Raw genomic sequence first — 19,563 nt, forward strand, 5'->3', positions numbered from 1 at the left:
CCGCGCTACTGTGTTGAATTTTGAATTAGACAGAAAATCAGTAGAAGTAAATAGGGATTAATTTTTACTCCTGCTTTAATTAAAAAGATCAATTACGCGATTAAAATAAAACGTAGAAATAGTAATCTTATCTTTTAAGCAATGAAATTTTGGTTGAGTTAAAGTAAAAACTTGTTTATTTATATAAATATTTATTTTAATGTACATTATAGAATTTTATTCTGTACAATATTTTCCTTCTCGTGTGTATCCTTATTTTCTGCATAGACTACAGATTTATGTATCTCCTCCCACAGAAGATTGCTGACATTTTTTGTGTTCTCTTTTTGATAAGAAAAATGACGAACGTAGTTTGTTTTCTCATTGCATACATCTAATTCGAAAGTTGAGGAACTATTTATATCATGAAGAGCATTGAGAATATTACTTCTAGGTTTTGTGAAAGGATACATCCTGCAATGCTTTCCTTAAGTCGTCCATAATCCCAATGTATTCCTGTTATCTGCTTATACAATGTAAACCTCCTTCTACAATTACACTACTTTTATAGTATATATTATAAATATGTATACATAACAAGTGTTTGATCATTTATAATAAAATGCAAACCTTCCACGAGTCAACAACTCTTCATCATGCACGTTGCTCTTACATGCTTTGAGTTTACTCCTTTGCAATTCCAATAAGTGATTTTCTTCGAGAAATTTCTTTTTCTCTGCTTCTAATTCTGCCTGTAACAACATTTTTCACATCAATTATTTAAGTCTGAGAAATAAAAATTGATCGCTCGAAGATGCAAGAAATAAATACTATGCAGCCTAAACATTTGGCTAACTCGTTATCCTTATGTTCCAAACTTTGTTTGTCAGCCTGTAGATACTCTTTTATCGAGGTTACTTCCGACGTCAAATCCTTCACTTTTATTTCGTCCTCTACAGAAAAACTTGATTATTTATATTTAAAAACGTTAAATGCATTCGTGTAGAATATGTGACAAGTTACCATTGTAACGTTCGATTGCTTCGTTATTAACGTGATCGATGAACTTAAACTGATTTTGAAACAAATCATTTATTTTTAAGTCCACCATCTTCATATGTTTCTCTTTAAGAATCAGTATATCATTCATTGTTATTGTAACATTTACGTTACGGTCAGAAATGTTAAGATACGCGGCACAGATCCATACAAAATATTGCAAAATACAAACACAACAATGACAGTTATTCAAAGGATTCAAAGTTGCACTCAACGGAAGACGCTTGAATCAGCCTTCGTCTTTCGTATGGTTCGTCGGTATGGCAGACAAACTCGAACACAGGACCAATGCTTAGGACACGAGAGCCAAAAAGGTTCATAAGGTGAAAGGTCAACTCGCATATATCTCGCCTGTGATACAGTGGAACCAAACAGGATAAATACTAAATAGGCTCTTGTAGATGCTATGCTGAAAGCCGTACTTCGAGAATCAGGAAAAAGAAAGCGTGAGCGCGAGCACTCTCATTCCTGTCTGTTGGCGCTTACGTATAATTTACAATTGAATATGAAAAATTGAAATATAATTGTTATGGCTTGTTAAATAAAATCGATTTATTAGAACTTGCTGTGGAATTCATTAAATTTATTGGTAAGTATATTGTCAGGCAAAATGAACAGCATTAAACTTTATAACTTTTATATGGTTAAAACGATGAGGCTTTTCATATGTAAAAATCTGTAATCAATTTCCTGTTAGCAGAAAGGGTGATATTTAAATAACGCAGCCTTAACGAATACACGTGCGACCGTGGCTGTCGCAATAGCACCCTCGGCGTTAAAAAATAATGATCCCTTCAATTCTCGAAAACTGAAAAAGCGTTCCTTTGTGAGAGAACACAGACTTCCGAGCCGGCGTAATCCCTCCATTGATTAGTAGTCGATGTTCTGTTAGAATTCTCTCCCCAAAGGACGACCTTCGTAGTGGGGTGGATCGACGAATAAGGGAGAGTTGGCCGTCGACCCCTGCGGGTTTAGTTGCCTTATGAATCGCGTACGAGCCTCGCGTTTCATCCCGTACGTTTTTTTTCCACGAAAACTCTTCGTTTACTTCTGTCATCCACTCGTTAAGTGCATCTTCTTTGTGTACGTTTAATCAACGAATTACTTTAAAACCACGATCACCTTAAAGAAGAATATTATGCAAATTATGCAACAATTCAAAGAGCTGCGTTTTGTCGTAAAACATATAATTGTTCCTGTTTATAATTTTTGTACTTCGTAAAGCAAATCTGGAACGTGAAATCAGTGCCAAAATTATTGAATCTCATTTCGGCATTTTAAATAAATGATATTAATTCTCGGTTGTTCGAGCATAAAATAAAAATTATTAATACTTTAATGACAGTTCCGTTTGCGATCATGTTGATAAAAATAGTGCATAACAAAATTCATTCTGCCTTACTTTAATTAAACTGTACCACGGATAGTCGATTAATGCATTTGTCTATATTGTTCCAGCTAAAGATATTATCAAGAATTGTAATGTTGAAACGCAATGAAAAACGACAAGTGTTTTGGTACGACGTGAGAATGAACGAGTTTTTGGAAAATAAAGAGTGAAAGTTTGCGTAGTGTCGAAGCCCTCCGATATCGATTTCTGCTGCAGCGGTGCATCCACCAACAGCACATATGTATTTGACTCTCCTTCGCCCGAGTCGAGAAAAATTCTTAAGAAGAATGTTCGCATTGAGATAAACAAGAGTAGTAAGTTGATAAATGTCTTTAAAATTAATTGAATATCTCCGTATTAATTTATCCGTCAAGCATACTCATACATTATTATTACATTAAAAAATATTTGAAACCAAAGGAAATGTAGAACGTTTAATGTCTGCTCAGATATTGAACACGGATGACGAATTGGATATGAGTTTGAAATTTAAATGGCTCTTCTTCGGAACTCTAGCTATCATCCACCTTGAATTCGGTAAATTTACTCATTTTTAATCGCACTATTTTAAAGAATCCCTATACTTCTTCTCATCATACGAATCTGCACGATTTCTAATTTAATCTTGACTTTTATCTACGATGAATATGAACAATAATGTAATTACAAAACTTTAGATATTACTAGATCGATGACGGAAGATGAAAAAGAATTTGCTGCATTGAGAATTGACTCTCCTTCTTCCCATGTCGCCCTTTCGGGAGACCTTACAATATCTATCGGCAAGTCGAATCAAACCTTAGAAAAAACAAAGTACAAACACGAGTTCAAAGAACATCAGTTCTATAAAAATGTTTCTAACGAATTTTTTTTACTGAGGTAAGAGATCTGCCAAGTATCGAATATTATTATTGCTGCGTCAGTTACGAGGGGAAAATATTTTCTCGGACTTTTAGAGTGTTATATCTTCTCGAAGACATATCAGAATTAATCGGTGAGATTCAACTAAAACGGATGCCTTTAGGAAATGAAACCATTTCAATTACCATTCCCTGCGGGTATTTTACTCGTGGCGGTATTTACGCTCTACGAGTCGAGTATAAATACAAAAATTCAACAGTGCCTGTTGCTACCCATTACCAGGTTTTTCATATTAAATATACGAACAATTTTACTCTACTTTTTTATATACGAATTATTTCATTCATTCGATCAATCATTTTCACTCGTAGACCAGTAAAATATTAGATGTAAAGTGGCCGTTGCCGACAATTTTCCTGGAACCGAAAGAGATCAGCACTTATCCAAATGAGTCTGTCAGAGCCACAGTAAAATACGATGGATTAAATTGCAGCCCTTCTGGAAATGTTCCTGTAGCCGTTTACATTTTACAATTGGTATATTGTGGATCCACTGTGACTGCCTGTTACTTACAGAACACTACTTATACTCAAGTAAACGAATCTTTCTCTATTTTAATTGTTCAATCTACATTTCTGCAATTATTACAATTATATTTGCAGATATTATATTATGAAGACATAAAAGATATTCTATCGTCGAAGTCTATTCTTTTCCGATGCGAATTATTCGGGTTGCCTGGAACTTACGCTGTCAGATTAAGAGCTACTAGTACTAATCCGACAGCACCAAATACCAGCGTATATTTCAAGGTACAACTGCATTTTCGATGAAACGTTCGATCAAGCACTTTCAGAAAATTTACTATCCGTTCATCGTTAAAGGTGAATTGGTCCGAAGAATATAAACTGACGGTTCACGCGAGATCAATATATCCTTGCGAAGGTTCGGGAGGTGTACCCGTCCTTTTTGAATATCCTTCGTGTCGACTGGAAGGCGATCGCGTACGGGTTTACGGCCGTTTGAAGGCCGACGTTACCTCGGTCGCTTCGCCCTCCAGTCTTCATTACATTACGGAATCCAGATCGATACCAGGGAAGCATTCTTTGACCTTCGATTGCGATCTTTTCACGGAAAAATTCGTCGAGTATTGTTTTATCTACGTTAGCCAAGCGGCCACTGGTGCTATGGGGGATGTAAAGATATCTTGCATTCCTACGTTTCCCTTCCAAAGTGAGTTCTCAGCATTTCAATTATTTTATTTCTTATTGTTGTACATTAAACGCTATTTCTCATTGTTTCTCGTAGGCGACGCAGCGGGTTGGGGGCCTTGGAGTCCTTGGAGCGCGTGTAGCAGTTCCTGTTTCGGTGGTATTCGAAATCGATATCGTTTTTGCGACACCCCACCACCGAAATATGGAGCAAAATTTTGTCAAGTACGTATCTCGTCTTAAACTTCTGTTTTCTAAATGACTGATAGATTAAACTTGTAGGGGAAAGCAATAGAAACCGAATTTTGCGGGAAATTATTTTGGGAGGATTCGCAAAATGAATGGGGTGGTCGAATCGAGAACCCTAAATGTCGTGGTGCGATATTAGCTGCTACGAAACCGGAAATTATAGCCGAGATCGGATCGCAATGCAGATGCGGATGTCGCGTCGTATTGAAGGAACAATCTTTAAGGAAAATACTTGGGGCTAACACTCAAGCTTGTCCTGGCCGATCGTTCTGGCTCTTACAAGTAATCAATCACTATGTCGCTTGTATTAGAAGAATGAATGAGATGTAATAGCATTTGATATTTTTAGGCGGAGACAAATTTTGTGATCGCATTACATTTAGATCAATTGCAATTTCCTTGCCCAGGACAGTATTTTCGCATACGGGATGGCAATTCGTTGAACGCAAACCTCTTAGTCGATGTTGCTTCCGATAAAATGCATCGTACTGTTAAAACTTTAATTAGCTCTGGGCAGAATTTATTGTTAGAGTTTTTTAGCGACGAACTTACTGCATCTGGAGATGCTTGCACCGGTGGTTTCCTGGCGCATGCAGCTGTGTTAGGTAACTATTGCATTTATAATCTAATAGTTCAATTGAAATAAGAAAATTGATAAATACTTCATATTTAGATAGGAAGTATTTAAAGAAAAATGGAACTTCAACTGTTGTGCCTTTTGAAACGAATACAATGAACGTTGGACAAGAATGGATTCTTTGGAAACCAGCACACCTAGCGACTGCACTGCTTTTGATACTAATGTTTATAGTTTCTATTTTCTTGACACTGCAATTTGTTATAAAATACAGAAAATATCGGATTGCCGAGGACTTAGATAATCTCAGCGATGTGTCCGGTAAGAACGGTAGCAATTACGCTCTACACAATCTTCTTATTATGTACTGCGGTATTAATTAAAGTTTGCTTCTAATCAGAGCTAATGCCCGGCCCATCGAAATTTCTATCTACAAGCACAATTATTTCCGAAGTGATCTCAATGATAGAAACTACCACGAAGGTTTCTCGTAAAGAAAGTTTGAGCAATGCAGGAGAACAATACAATAGTACCGAGACTTTGACAGGGTACGATCGAAATATTTAATAATTTTATTAACTATATTTGGCTGTTTCTTAAAAAGAGATTATTTTACACAGCTACAAAGATGAGTCTGTATTGAGCTCTAGTACACTGAAGTTAAATAATACAATCGAAACCTCCTCGGACCAAACAATCACATCGATGAAATCCAACTGCGATAAGTTACTATCAGCATCCAGTATTCTTGTTTACAACAAACCCGAAGTGAAATATGCTTACCCCGTAAAGTTAGTCCAATTACAGCATACGACAATGTTTCTGATTAAAATTTCATTGTAATATATTAAATGTTACTATAGGTTGCAAAAGACAGAATACGACACTTCGGAAGAAAAAGCATCAAAAATAAACGATGAGGATATGAAAAATAATAGTGGGAACGTTTCAAAAGTTTATCACAGTAATGAAAAAAATTACTCGGAAAGAAAGGTAATTAGAAAAATAATGTACAATCAAGTATCGTACCTTTTTACTTATTGCTTTCTTAACGTACAGGAGACTTCGTCAGAGAGTGTACTTTCGAGCCCGTCGACTTTGGCAAGCGGGAAGGAAACGAAAGAGAGAAGAAACCGTGAAAAGCTTTTGCAAGATCCCGGATCGGATTTCAGTCTAACGAATCCTGATTCAGAGTTAGAATTGGATTACTATGACTACAACGTAGCGAATGCTAGTGCTGTGCCTGGATCGTATTTGGGAATGGATCCCGCTTTTCTAGTTTGGATACCACCAATCGACACGGACGATCCTCTCTTGGGGTAAACTATGTCGATTCATTTTTTCATACTCGTTAACTTTTTATGAATGAAATTGCATATCTGTTTATAGAAGCAAAAGAAATTCTGTTTTGGCTCTCGAAACTGAAGGCGCAGCCCTAACACCTTCTGAATATCAACGAATGAAACTTTCCAGCTTCGAAGATTTTGGATTCGAATTAGAACAGAGGTGAGTAAGCCAAATTTATTTTACATGAGTTATTTGATTGGTCGATTTGAGTTCTGATTCACAAATGATTAACACCGAAAAATATTTATTTAATTAGGAATTTTGTTGGGAATGATATCTCTGCAATTTTCAGAACGAAAACGTTTGAGAAAATACTTCCTGTTCAGAAACTATTGGAAGATTCTAGTATAAAAGTAAGCACGGAATCAATATCTGGCATTCTCGAACACAAGCAGTACTGCGTTATATCAAACAGAAGGAGGTGAGTTCAATTTCATTAAAGGTTCACTATAATTCTCTTAAATTACTGTTACATTAATATTGTTACACAGGGTCCGTATAGGTAAAGACGAAGAATCTAGCGAAGAATCTAATTCTTCGAAAAGCCTCCTGGGAAGTCCCATAAATATGCTGGGTAACGACGAAAATAATAAAGCGTTCACTTCTGGTACAAATAAAATTTTACAACGAGATTATTCAAAGCAAAGTTCTAATCAGATGAAAATTTCTAATAATCAAGATGAGGACTCGAACATGTCTTACAAGTATAAAGAATTAATGAAATGTACACAATCGTTCACGAACGTAAAGGACACGGTTAATATTCCCATGACAGAGTTGTCAGGAAGTCCTTTGAAGAATTTTGCTCAAGGCCGCAAATTACATTGCAAAGATATCGATCCTCTGAACATTCAAAACCCGGATTACGGTATAGAAACGTTCTGTCTGAAGCAGGGAACAATTTACGATCAGAACATCAGATTTGTTGACGATGACGATGACGAGTACATCGATTAGAAATTTTTTAAATTATTTTTTATCGTCTGTACATACTTTTTTCCAGTATTGGGCATCTTCATAAGGTTTATTTGATGATATTTCAATTAATTTATTATTGCTCTTTTTAACTTCGTTGTCAGGCGTAATAGATAAAAATGTTAAATTTTTCACAAGTGCTATTGTCAAGCTTACACCCTTTTTTATAAATGAAATGCATAATATTGAAACTCTCTCTGTGCAAAGGCATAATATCTACTCTTTCATCCCAAATATCATCAATTAAACGTAGACTAGGATAGAGTGCAATAAGAGCAATGAATTTCTCATTTTTCGGCTCAGATTCGAAATATTTTTGAAGTCGTTAACAATTTTAATGAGATTGTACATATAATACTTATGATGTTTAATTATCACTATACAGTACAAATTAATATGGCACAGTACAAGTATAACATTATTAAAATTTATTGTTTTATTTATCCATTTGTACAATATAAAGAAAATATTCTAAAATATATACTTAATGGACGGGAGGAATTGCTAATGAAAATTTATCACAAAGTATCTCAACTGTTCACTGTCAATTACAACTAATGAAACTCTAAGTTTTCAATGTCTGAATATACTTAAATAGTTAAATGTCTATTATGATGAATCATGCAATGTGATAAGCAATCGATCATGTATCATACAAAGAGTTTAAATTAAGCTTTACTTTAAGTATAATATAAGAATAGAAATGTAATTAAAAAATTGTATATTTTTAGAAACGTACCTATAAATAATATTGATATTGTCAATTCATTAATTAGTAAACTTCGTATGTGTAAATATATCAAAATCAAAAATTGATTTTAAATTCCTGTAAGTATTGTTACGAAAGACAACCTAAAAACGCGATAATTAATTTTGTACGTTAAGCTTACCGATGTATTTCCGTAATAAACGACAGATTCTTCTTTATTTAATCACTGTGTTCTCAATCCTTTGATCTCTAACGGAAATAACACAAAATAGAGAAGTACTCGCAAGATTCATTTAAACTGATCAAAATTAATTGACTACCTGAAAAAGTGCGCAACCCCATTGCGCTGCTAGACTTTAATCAGAAAAGTGGAGGGAGCGCGTATGCCGCAGCTGACAGTGAATAGGAGATAGGGGTACTAGGGGTGCCTTTCAACACTGCAAGGAGTGCTGGATATTTTGACCAAGCCAAAATTGTGAAAATATCGTAACTTATTATAATAACGCGAATCATAATAAATACAATGCAGCAAAATAAAAAATATCAATTTTTTGGTTCAAAATCAGGGATTCATTAATTAACTATTTACAGGATTGTATGAAATGAAGATACTGCTATTCGTATTTAATTCAGGTTTTGTAGAATTGAGATTACAGTAATAAATCAACTGATTTTCCATGCCACTGTTCTATGAAAGTACAATTTTTATTGTAGTAATAATACATAAAATTACAAGTTACTAGGTTTTAATTTAAAAAAACAAACAGAAAAATGAGTAGCATAGTCTTTGTGAGATACGAACGCAAACGACTAAATAACATAATTTCTAATGAATTATATAAGATTGCACAGCACAATATTAAATTGTAATAGTTCCTTACCTTTTTATTTAAATTCATAGTACAATGAAATAAATATTAAATAAGCGGGGTAACAAGTGTGACGACATACTAGATTTTCAATCATTACTCTATTTTAATATAATGATTACTGCAACATATTAATTTAATATTTTACAGTGCACTTCCTACACAAATAATGAAACAACTGATCGTGTATTAGTATCATAGGTGCACGGTTTTTTTTGTTACATTACTATTCGCTTTCAACTTATACTTTTTCTATTCTCTCAATTATTAGATAGTACGTAGTATTTTTAATAACATTGGAATAATTTATAACTGGATAGCTGACGTTTCTTTATTATAATAATAAGTAATATGCAGCCTTCGCTTTATTCTCGTTTTCTAACTTATGCACCTAATTCTTTAAATACATGATAAAATTATATCAGCAATTTCATCTGTGAAATTTTAGTAATTACTTTAAGACACAGAAACCATCGTTCCACTTGGTCCAGCATTAACTGCGCATTGACAAGTTGTTAATGACTCTAGCAGTTGCTGTTATACACTGTCATCTGTTGGAAACACAACAGAAAATGCTACCTAATTCCTTCTCCAAATAGATATTTGTTAAATAATCCAGGAATCAGGAAACAGATCCTTAAATACAATTTAAATAACTTACCATGGTACCACCACTTCGTTTTCTTTGGATTTTTACTACATGTTTTCACATAAAAGGAATTGTCAGGTGGCCTTTTCTGCAATAATATGAATCGCCGTTGATATGTTTTAATCCTTGAATCTTAAGCTTGCATTCTCACCTTTTCTTTACAACTGCTCAGCATCGATACGATACTTAAACAGATGCTCTCCACGCTCAAAGCTGGTGACCAATCTTCAGTCAAAATGGATAAGCAGATGTGGCCATTGCTATAAATATGCGGATGCACTGGTATGTTTCCACCTATGAACGTCACCTCCGGCGAATCGAACGGATATTTAGAACTAAACTTAAACTGCAGTTGAAATTGCTCTCCCTCGTACAAGGTACCCTTAGCACCTTCCATGTGAACAATCCATTGCGTTAAATTTTGACCAGCAAGGTCTTCGTCCACATGTACACCGGGCGGAGGTTCGCGGATTAACGACGTCAACTCCTTCTCAAGTCTTCTCTGTAATATTTTTCGAACGTTTCGATAAATTCTAAAACGCTATTCTTTTTCAACAGCAAACGCGCTACGCGTTATCCGTGTTATTATTAATCGTCAATACAAATAGCAAACAGTATACATAGTACACGGAGTACTGTACGATACAACAAATCATTTTTAGAAATCTAAAACAGGTATATACGAATACGCATTCAATTAAATAAGACGTAAACGTACCTAATTACATTTCTAATGTTTAACAAGATAGAGTGATGCGTTGTGAGAATAGTTTTGGGAAAGGGTAAGCGTCTTATATTTGACGCAAAACGTCATCCGAATTTCGACGAATACTTCGCGAATGGATTCTTCCGTTGACGATCTTTAATGCCACATTTTTCAACTAGCATGAAACGCACTGACTATCAAACTAACTCGATTAAATACAGTATGGTATCGGGGTACGATGGCAACACGGTGATCCGAGCACGATAAGAGAAATTTCAGTACCAACTTACCTTTGATGGGAACATTGCCGCCATTGTCGTTATTTCGTTTTCCATTGAAAAACATAACCGCTGTTCATGGCAACGTATCTACGTGAATCATTTGAATCGGTTATTGGTTTAATCGGGAACTCACAGCTGATGCAATAATAGTGTGTTGCATCTCCTTTTTTTCAAATTTCGTGTCTCGCCTAATGACGTAAACGGAAAAAAGTGCGGTGCCGCACAGCACTGTCAGAGCTTGCGACCCTTGCGACTGGACATGCTTATTCGTACTTAAATCAGTCGAATTTGACAGCCATTGGTTGTCGCAGTCGCACACCAGCACCAGGTGTGTACTAAATCGACAATTAGGCGAGTGCACAATAATACAATTGTCATATACAACACAGATTGAATTAAATAAAATGATATTGTTTTATGGATTTATGCCATTTTATATTCTGCTCTACTTCCTTAACGAACCGAAACCTCGCTCCCGACTTGATCGCGATTTCCCGCTTTGTAATACAGTCTTGCGTTACGTGAATGTTTCAGTAGTGTTGATTTTTATTGTTTTAAAAAGTCGGTTAGATCGCTCCGATAACAGAGTATTGTGCCACTGTAACACGATAAGTGTTGATGGTTCTAAAATCATTGCACGTACATATTATTATAAGTGGAGCGATGACTATTCGGCATTCTAATCGCATGACATACCGCCCGCGTATCCGATAAAATAGTAATATTCGTTTATCAAATCATTCTTAATTACGCATAATGAAATATTCCTAAAAACTGACAGTGTCGATTGCACAATTATTAATAGCCGTGTTTTTTTATTGTCATCGTAATTGAGAGATAAATTATTCATGACTTCAGCAGAACACTTTATTAGTTTAATCACTGTGGCAAGTGCCAAAAAGTTAGCTACCGCACTTGTCCTATGTTTTATCATTTACCATGGATTGATGCATCTTATTTATGGTAAAGAAAATTTATATTAATTCTAAGATTCAACACTTATTTATGCTCATTTTTTAAACAGGTAGCGATTCCTGTAAATGGTTATTAACGGAAGGAAGGTACAAAGGAGATAAAGAATGGCAGCCTTACGGCTGTATGATGCATTATTATACCCAAACGTAAGAATTCCAATTAGATAACTGTGATATGCTTAAAAAATTGTTCAAACGTTTGTTCTACAGGGACAGCCGCAGATGTATGAGATATCTAGCTTTCATGGGCCACCATAATCATTTTGTATTTATCGGCGATACCAGATTAAGACAGTTATACAAATCTTTCATATCACAATTCATAGTCGATGGGAAGGCAGAGTTAACAGAATTACCAGAGAACTCTGATTTAAACTTTAATGATGCACAACTTAGATTGAATGTACAATTTTTATGGAGGCCTCTGTTGGATAATTCTATGATGGAGGATCTCAGGGGCTGGGTGGTAATTATTTGTTTTTAATAAGAATTACATTTTTTTGCTGGATCATTGATGGCTGTATTACTTTTCAGAAAACCAATGCACCTAGCTTAATTATTTCAGGCTGTGCAGCAATGACGATTCTTGCTAATAACAATAGCGACACTCAGTTGTATTCCGAATATACTATGGGATTAGTGAGGCTTGTACAGCCAGTAGATTCTCTAGCCAAAAAGAATACGAAATATTTATGGATGCTACAGGATCCTGTATTGAAGGAAAGATTACCTGCTCAGCTATCAAGCATTGATAATAGACAGATCACTTTATGTAACAAAGCGGCAGTAAAGGTAACTGCTCTGATAAATTCTTTCAAGCATATGACAATAAATTGACTGTTATATTGATACATTATAGATACTATCTCACAGTGAGGTTCACATATGGGAGAGTAGTAAACTCGTTGGTGCAGGCGTGTTGGAACAAAGTCCAGATGGATACTTGGCAAGTCCTCTGTCTTTGAGACACAAGGTTCAGATATTGTTAAACACTTATTGCAATGATCATATGAATTTCGACGATGGTAGTTGTTGCAGTTACCCAGAACCAGCGACTACTTTGCAGCTATTAAGTCTATCCGCACTTGCTCTGTGGTAAGTTTTCGCGCATCGTTCTATGACATCACAAATACGAACGATGGAATCGAACGATGGAACATGATTTATTACAGTATACTGATCGGAGGAGGAATGTGGTTATATAGAAAATTTTGTCATTACCGAGCCGAAGTTTCTTACTTGCGCGTTACTACTATCGAAATAGAAAATACGGAAGAGGCGACAAATACAGAAACCACCCAAGTGATTGAACAGCCCGAAGTGCAAGATTTTTATACACTAATAACATCGTTGGCTCTTCTGTCGATCATTTTAGCATATTTTTATCTGTGCGACAGGTACACAAAGTATACTTTTTTTCTTGGGTTGATGTCTACAACAGTTTATTTTTCTGTAAATTCAGGACAAATTTTTTCATGAAGGAGAATAAGTACTACAGCGAGTTTAGTTTTTGGTTGCCGCTTGGCTATATTCTGGCTCTTGGTTTATTTTTTACCGAGGACAGAGAAAGAGGGCCGAGATTTTTAAATCGTGAACAGACAGACGAATGGAGAGGCTTGATGCAGGCTGTCGTGTTAATCTATCATGTTACCGGTGCTAAGAACGTCTTACCTATTTACATGTATTTAAGATTAATTAATTCCGCTTATTTATTTCTCTCTGGATACGGACACTTTTGTTACTTCTGGCAAACCGGCGACGTCTCTTTAGTGAGATTTGCTCGAGTACGTATCGAAAGAATTTTCACAAATCATGATATTTGTATTTTAATGTGTTACTTTTTAGGTAATGTTTAGACTGAACTTCTTAACGGTCTCCCTATGCCTTTGCATGAACAGGCCATATCAATTTTACCATTTCGTTCCTCTGGTCTCGTTCTGGTTTTTAGTCATCTATTTCTTAGCGTGGCTTCCGCCAAGAATATATTCCGGTAGTTTAAACGAGTACGGACCGCGAGCTTTGCTTTATCTCGCATTAAAACTTCTTGGTCTCGTATCGATGATCACAATATTATATATGTCAGAGGTACGGATGTATTAGCTATTGTTTAAAGCGTAATGACAAACAATGTACGATGCATGATTACGTAACAGGTATTTTTTGAAAAAGTATTCGTAACGAGACCATGGAAAGCGCTATTCGTTACAACCGATGACGATATAAGGGAGTGGTGGTCGCGATGGAGAGTCGACAGGTACAGCGTTGCCTGGGGTGTGACTTTTGGAGCAGGCCTTGTAGCTTTGCAAAGGCTGGAGCACATTCCAGGAACCGCGTTCTCTACGTTGTTGGCATTTATCTCCTTGACAGCTTACACTACTTTTACTATTCTGTGTCATTCGGCCTCGGAGTGCGAAGAGATTCACTCGTACGTCGCGTTTATACCGGTAAGTATTTATCAGGTATTCTTATTTCTAAAGAAATAATTTTCAATTTTATGTTATGTCAAGATCATAGGGTACATAGCCCTTAGGAACGCATCGTTAGCATTGCGCGGTAAACACTCAGCCCTTTTGGCTGGATTAGGTCGCATCAGTTTAGAAACTCTAGTCGCACAAGGCCACATTTGGCTGGCGGCCGATTCTCACGGGGTTTTGGTTCTATTGCCTAGGTTCCCAGTATTAAATCTCTTAGTCACATCGTTTATCTTTATATGCGCAAGTCATGAAGTAAGTATCTCACAATTATTTCATTTTTTACAATTCAACGTTGTACGATATGAAATCTAATGACTCTTCTTTTTACAGATACACAGATTAACTCGAGTCTTAGCACCGTACGCTGTACCAAACGATTGGAGACTGGTAGCTCGTAACTTGTTACTCTTTATTGCAGTTCTTGTACCTATTGGCATTCATGATGGAATGTTTTGAACAATTTTTCAATAATTCAAACGATTTACTGTACAGATTATTTTTTTTTACATGTACATATCATGTGTAATAAATGGATAAGTTTGTACAATTTTTTTATCAAAGATTTACATGTTTTTCTCAATATTTATAAGGATGCTAGAAAAATAACTTTTCACTGTATCATCTTTTAGTCGAAGTCGTGACAAAAAAACGATCAACAGTTTTCAAGATAAAATTCTGTTACTATTTACATATTTATTTGATCTATTTACAAGTTCGTCAAAGTTTCATACTTCTCGCGTTAGCCGTTACATTATCATGTTTCACTTGACTAGTATACACATCGTAGCCAAGAGATATAGTGTTATCATATAACACCCTATATCTCGTTGGCAGAAAATAGAAATTAAAGAGTTGTGCCGGCGGCCAAATTACCCATTCTGCTATGTACAATCTATGAGCTTTCTTAAGAACCTCCTCTTTCAATTCAGACCAACTATTATTCTCTAATATGCCTAATGTTAAAAAAAACATTGTTATACAAAGTGGAGAGCAGACTAGCTGGTCTATGACAACCTTCTTTAGAACAATATTGATCCCGCGACCCGGTAATTTAGCGTCTAAATATTTATACCAATAGTGACATACTATACCGATAGACATGCCAGACACTGCCATATTCCTCGTTCTATAAAAACTCCATTTATTCCACTCACCCTGGAACGAACGAAATTATACATACACATTTCATTACATTACATTACAATTATACATACATAGAACAATTTTACGAAATACCTTCAATATTTCATAATGTTGCTCTAACACGTCTCCCGCTGCAGAGAGAGAGATAGATATCGTTACATTCGTGTACAATAAATATTTAGGAGAAAACAATTGCTCTTTGATCGCGGGTATTTTGTTGAAAAATAAACTTATGTTTCTCGTTATACTCATAATCTAAAAAAACAATAAAATCAGGCTCGTAAGAAACGCAAGTATAAGGTTAGGAGCAGATTTTTCAATTCATCAATGAAATTTCGATGTATTGAAACAATTACTATAACCGTAACTAAAAAGAATGATTAAACTTACGGATAATAATTAACATTTAATACAATGTTTGGTATTGTCATATATTTATGTCGTCGTTCATAATAAAAAATTTTAGCACTGTTCTAAGCACATGTTTCACGTACAGACAGAAGTTCAGATCTAATCAGATCAGATCTGATTTTATAGCCCGATACGTAATTTTAATTTAACAAGTTTGCGTTCGAATAAGTTATTTTTAAATGCAAATTGTACAAACAATTCAGATTTCAATATAGTTATAAACGTCAAAATGTTTATTGAGATTGAAAACTGAATTTCAGGTGTGCCTACATATCATTTAATTTAAAAGAAATATATACAAGTAATTATAAATATTATAGATTTCTTTATACATGTTATCTCAGTACAACAAAAACTGGCGCCAAAAAATGCATACTTCTGCATGTTTGCGATGCAATAGAAAAAAGAAATCTTTACTTACTTATTAGTTACTGCAGTCTTTCCATTTTCATGCACACAATTTGATAAATTTTATATTATTAATACTTTTCTATATTTATGTTAAATGGTACATATGTCAGTTTTGATCATGTTCCTTTCATTTTGCAACTGTCACGAGTTATTATGCGTATGACGCATTTTACACGTGTTCAACAACGAAGCCAATAAAATATGTAATCTTATTTAAGAACGACACGACAAACATAACACTATTTATTTACGTAATAAGAAATATGTAACAGTGAATACATAATTCCCGCGCGAACATCTGTTCTTGCCGCCTAAACTGACGCATACTGACGAAAAAGGCGGGATTTAATGACGCGTTGTCGAAGTAACCATAGATTGCTGGTAGCAATTTCGGAGTCCGCTAGCAGTGCATCGAGATTTTCAAAATTTTAACGGATTTTCGCAGATTTGTTTACACATACACAGGTACTGTATATATTCGTATGTACGAAAATGTCCCAGCCGTCAGTAACGGCGTATTTTAATACGCGTAAACGGCAAGCAACTGAAGATCTGCGGAACAAATCAAAGGTTCTGTTACTCGATCGGGAACAATCGGTGGCTAGCCAAAATCGGGCTCCTATACACAAGGATAGCTCCGAACCGTTAACTTCGACTCAGAACGAGAGCACAATGAGACCCAGTCCGAAGATTATTACTGTGCCTGGAAAAGAGTTGATGGGGAGTCGCACGATGAAGCCCAACACGGCCGTTCGAAACATTCAGTTCGATTCTCCCAAAGGAAATTCTCAAAAAACACCGAAGAACACTCGTGCTCGAGCTACGCGTTCTAGGAAGATGTCTGGACAAGAGGGCCAGGACATCAGAGAGAGCTTTCAGAAGATCGCAGATGATATGAATAACAAAGTGGTTTTTGAGAAGAAAGGTTCGCTAAGTCGAAGGATGAGTACACCTAAGAAAGACGAATCTACTGGGGAATCCTGTACTAACTCCTCCAACGAGCAACTGTCAGCTAATTGTACGACACCTAAGAAAGTCACGACTATGGATGCATTGGCAAGACAAGATATGTCCTTGAATGAAATCAAGAATAAGATTAATAAATCTAGCAGACTCATGGAGTTGAAGGCTTCTATCGCACGGTTCAGGAATTGTGAACAGAAACTCGAGCAGTTGCAGAAAGGGAAGGATACCAAAAAGCCACAGATACAGAAGTTTGAAAAGATTCAACTTGAGATACCAGTTAGGTAGGATGTTTGTGAAATGATAGTTTCTGTTTTCCATGATTTCTGACGTTTCTATTATTTTTTTCAGCCCACAGAAAGGATACAAATCTCCTAGCAAAACTGTATTGAGTCCTTTGAAGAATGAACAACTAGCGAATGTTAGTCCTCAACGTAGAATTTTGTTTGAACCGAAGGAATCGACCCCGAGTCCAGTAAAGGGCAGCCCAACTAAAGCACCAGCTTATCAACAATATCTGTCATTGGCAGAGAGTGGCACTCCGGCTTTACCACTGCCGTATCATTATAGATTTTTAGCAGAAGCATTCAGATGCGTGGACACTGTATGTTGCTTGTTGTTCAAAAAATAATTCTTTACTTCTTATTGTTTCATGTAAATCATTATTCTTCTTTAGGTTTCTGCAATGCTCTTTAATCGTAAGGAAACGATAACTTTCAAGAAGCTGAAGCCTGCAGTTCAGGAACTGTTGCGCAAAAATTTCAATTTGGAGCACCTGGCACAAATTAAAACTATTTTCCCAGAGGCATATATTTTTAATCAAGAAAAGCATCGCACGTTCGGTTCTACGTCTAAGCAAGATAAATATGAGTTGATCCTCACTCCGGTTGTGGAAGAGAACGATGGTAGAGCTACTCCGGACTCGGATGATATTTTGAAATCAGGATCCGAAGCCAGCATGGGACCTCGGATTCTTCTCAACAGACGAAGGAAATTCTACAGTATTTTGCTCGACAGAGTAAAGGACGAGCACGAGAAATATTTACTGAGCTTGGAAACACCGATGCGTGTATCGAAAGAGAAGATCGTCCGCTGGCATCCAGAGTTTGACGTCGAAAATTGCAAGCCGATCGAACAAGCTGAATTGCCACAGCCGCCTAACGTGGAAAAACTGACAACTGCCAAAGATGTTCTTGATAGAGCAAAGTCATTGTTCAATTGCGGTACTCGCATGGAGAAGGCGTTGCAGCGATTGGCCGATGCAAAGATGACTTCGCAGTCATCTCCGGAGAAGATTAAGGTGAATGACTCTACTCAAACGGATGATATACGAAAAGTTAATATCACTGTTGTGGATACTCCGCCTGCTACGCCAACGGTGCAGACCAATTTCACTTCGACTCTTAAAGGCATACCGAAGGCTCTTCTCGAGAAGGTAAATGATTTTCCCCCATGTGTTCTCTTCTCTTTTCAATTTCATCTCAATAAAAATCGACTGTTATACGTTAGGTTCGAGCTAAGCAGGCTGCCAAAGCGTTAGAAGCTATGACGCGTCCTCCGGATGCGGAGAAGGAAGCAGTCATGTATTCCAGATTACCTGAGATGGTTAAAGTACTGCGTAGTATATTCGTAGCTGAGAAAAAAGGAGTGCTCACACTAGAATTCGTGATCACGAAATTAGAGAACTCGTACAGAGCGAAATTAAGTCCCGCGGATCTAGAAGAGCATATACGACTTTTGTGTAAACTGTTGCCTATGTGGACCAGTATACATCATGTTCGAAAAATAGATTATTTAAAGCTACAGAAAGAAATTGACCTGGCAAAGGTGGTAAAGAGACTAGAAATTATGGCTAATAACAAAGTGAAAGCTTCATGATTGAAAGCATCATTAAAGGGATTCATTGGTTTTCTTATGATTTGATCGGTGTGTTACAAGGATCAATTTTTCGTATAAGTAATTACAATGACAATTTCATTTATTCACATGACAGCAATCATTCCTTCTTTCATATAAATTTGTACATGAGTATCTTTATGCAATGTTCGTATTATACGACGATAATACAATTTTCTATACTGAGAATTATTCTATACTGCGCTTTATATCTTTTTCTATTCTTTCTAGATTAATGCACTGGTAAAAAATTATATAAGTTTGCACAATCATCATATTATGTCTTATGATCAAATATTAAAATGCCTTCGTAAAAAATTTATTCGTTATTTTTGTTAATTATATATTTCGTTGCTGTATAAAAAAATACTGTGATATCGACGAATAAAGTGTATCAACAGCTGATACGAGGACGCATACCTTCCTATA

General features: G+C 35.8%; 6 protein-coding genes across 15 annotated transcripts; 3 read left to right on the top strand and 3 right to left on the bottom strand.

Moving 5' to 3' along the window:
* Positions 1 to 171: 171 nt before the first annotated feature.
* On the bottom strand, positions 172 to 9,582 carry LOC108632318 (uncharacterized). Of its 2 annotated transcripts, XM_026819697.1 has the most exons (6): positions 8,539 to 9,582; positions 1,003 to 1,195; positions 811 to 932; positions 610 to 731; positions 451 to 527; positions 172 to 373 (listed from the first exon to the last, which is right to left on the bottom strand). In XM_026819697.1, exons 2-6 carry the CDS (start codon positions 1,127 to 1,129, stop codon positions 207 to 209), a joined length of 615 nt encoding a protein of 204 aa, XP_026675498.1. In that variant the 5' UTR covers positions 1,130 to 1,195; positions 8,539 to 9,582; the 3' UTR covers positions 172 to 206. The 2 variants fall into 2 exon arrangements, with proteins under 2 accessions (XP_026675498.1, XP_017892299.2); XM_018036810.2 differs by lacking the exon at positions 8,539 to 9,582 and having other exon boundaries at positions 1,003 to 2,000.
* On the top strand, positions 2,649 to 7,656 carry gogo (thrombospondin-1 like protein golden goal). Of its 6 annotated transcripts, none has more exons than XM_026819690.1 (17): positions 2,649 to 2,742; positions 2,849 to 2,965; positions 3,106 to 3,307; positions 3,385 to 3,571; positions 3,661 to 3,882; positions 3,952 to 4,101; positions 4,174 to 4,522; positions 4,598 to 4,725; positions 4,783 to 5,031; positions 5,099 to 5,354; positions 5,423 to 5,647; positions 5,727 to 5,874; positions 5,947 to 6,117; positions 6,190 to 6,645; positions 6,716 to 6,832; positions 6,930 to 7,094; positions 7,165 to 7,656. In XM_026819690.1, the coding sequence occupies exons 2-17, from the start codon at positions 2,866 to 2,868 to the stop codon at positions 7,628 to 7,630; spliced, it is 3,591 nt and encodes a 1,196-aa protein (XP_026675491.1). In that variant the 5' UTR covers positions 2,649 to 2,742; positions 2,849 to 2,865; the 3' UTR covers positions 7,631 to 7,656. The 6 variants fall into 6 exon arrangements, with proteins under 6 accessions (XP_026675491.1, XP_026675493.1, XP_026675496.1 ...); XM_026819692.1 differs by having other exon boundaries at positions 2,878 to 2,965; XM_026819693.1 differs by having other exon boundaries at positions 2,657 to 2,965; positions 6,190 to 6,319; positions 6,386 to 6,645.
* On the bottom strand, positions 9,574 to 11,429 carry LOC108632398 (ubiquitin-conjugating enzyme E2 W). Its single transcript, XM_018036949.2, has 4 exons — positions 10,872 to 11,429; positions 10,027 to 10,377; positions 9,888 to 9,963; positions 9,574 to 9,777 (listed from the first exon to the last, which is right to left on the bottom strand). The coding sequence occupies exons 1-4, from the start codon at positions 10,914 to 10,916 to the stop codon at positions 9,764 to 9,766; spliced, it is 486 nt and encodes a 161-aa protein (XP_017892438.1). The 5' UTR covers positions 10,917 to 11,429; the 3' UTR covers positions 9,574 to 9,763.
* Positions 11,430 to 11,710: 281 nt separating this feature from the next.
* Positions 11,711 to 14,872, top strand: LOC108632394 (N-acetylneuraminate 9-O-acetyltransferase). The gene is made up of 11 exons (XM_018036942.2): positions 11,711 to 11,825; positions 11,887 to 11,983; positions 12,047 to 12,302; positions 12,371 to 12,628; positions 12,696 to 12,931; positions 13,009 to 13,233; positions 13,299 to 13,620; positions 13,682 to 13,921; positions 13,990 to 14,280; positions 14,344 to 14,562; positions 14,641 to 14,872. The coding sequence occupies exons 1-11, from the start codon at positions 11,711 to 11,713 to the stop codon at positions 14,764 to 14,766; spliced, it is 2,385 nt and encodes a 794-aa protein (XP_017892431.1). The 3' UTR covers positions 14,767 to 14,872.
* A 111-nt stretch (positions 14,873 to 14,983) lies between these two features.
* LOC108632397 (mpv17-like protein 2) lies at positions 14,984 to 16,420 on the bottom strand. 4 transcript variants are annotated; one of them, XM_026819698.1, is made up of 4 exons: positions 15,844 to 16,099; positions 15,547 to 15,708; positions 15,402 to 15,465; positions 14,984 to 15,263 (listed from the first exon to the last, which is right to left on the bottom strand). In XM_026819698.1, the coding sequence occupies exons 2-4, from the start codon at positions 15,703 to 15,705 to the stop codon at positions 15,028 to 15,030; spliced, it is 459 nt and encodes a 152-aa protein (XP_026675499.1). In that variant the 5' UTR covers positions 15,706 to 15,708; positions 15,844 to 16,099; the 3' UTR covers positions 14,984 to 15,027. The 4 variants fall into 4 exon arrangements, with proteins under 4 accessions (XP_026675499.1, XP_017892434.1, XP_017892435.1 ...); XM_018036945.2 differs by lacking the exon at positions 15,844 to 16,099 and adding an exon at positions 16,286 to 16,420 and having other exon boundaries at positions 14,984 to 15,465; XM_018036946.2 differs by having other exon boundaries at positions 14,984 to 15,465; positions 15,547 to 15,584; positions 15,844 to 16,096.
* A 123-nt stretch (positions 16,421 to 16,543) lies between these two features.
* On the top strand, positions 16,544 to 19,476 carry dup (chromatin licensing and DNA replication factor double parked). The gene is made up of 4 exons (XM_018036943.2): positions 16,544 to 17,522; positions 17,590 to 17,842; positions 17,915 to 18,673; positions 18,748 to 19,476. Exons 1-4 carry the CDS (start codon positions 16,768 to 16,770, stop codon positions 19,114 to 19,116), a joined length of 2,136 nt encoding a protein of 711 aa, XP_017892432.1. The 5' UTR covers positions 16,544 to 16,767; the 3' UTR covers positions 19,117 to 19,476.
* Positions 19,477 to 19,563: the final 87 nt, after the last annotated feature.

Source organism: Ceratina calcarata, unplaced genomic scaffold, assembly GCF_001652005.2.
Source record: "Ceratina calcarata isolate Rehan_Ccalc_2016 unplaced genomic scaffold, ASM165200v1 scaffold154.2, whole genome shotgun sequence".
NCBI lineage: Eukaryota > Metazoa > Arthropoda > Insecta > Hymenoptera > Apidae > Ceratina > Ceratina calcarata.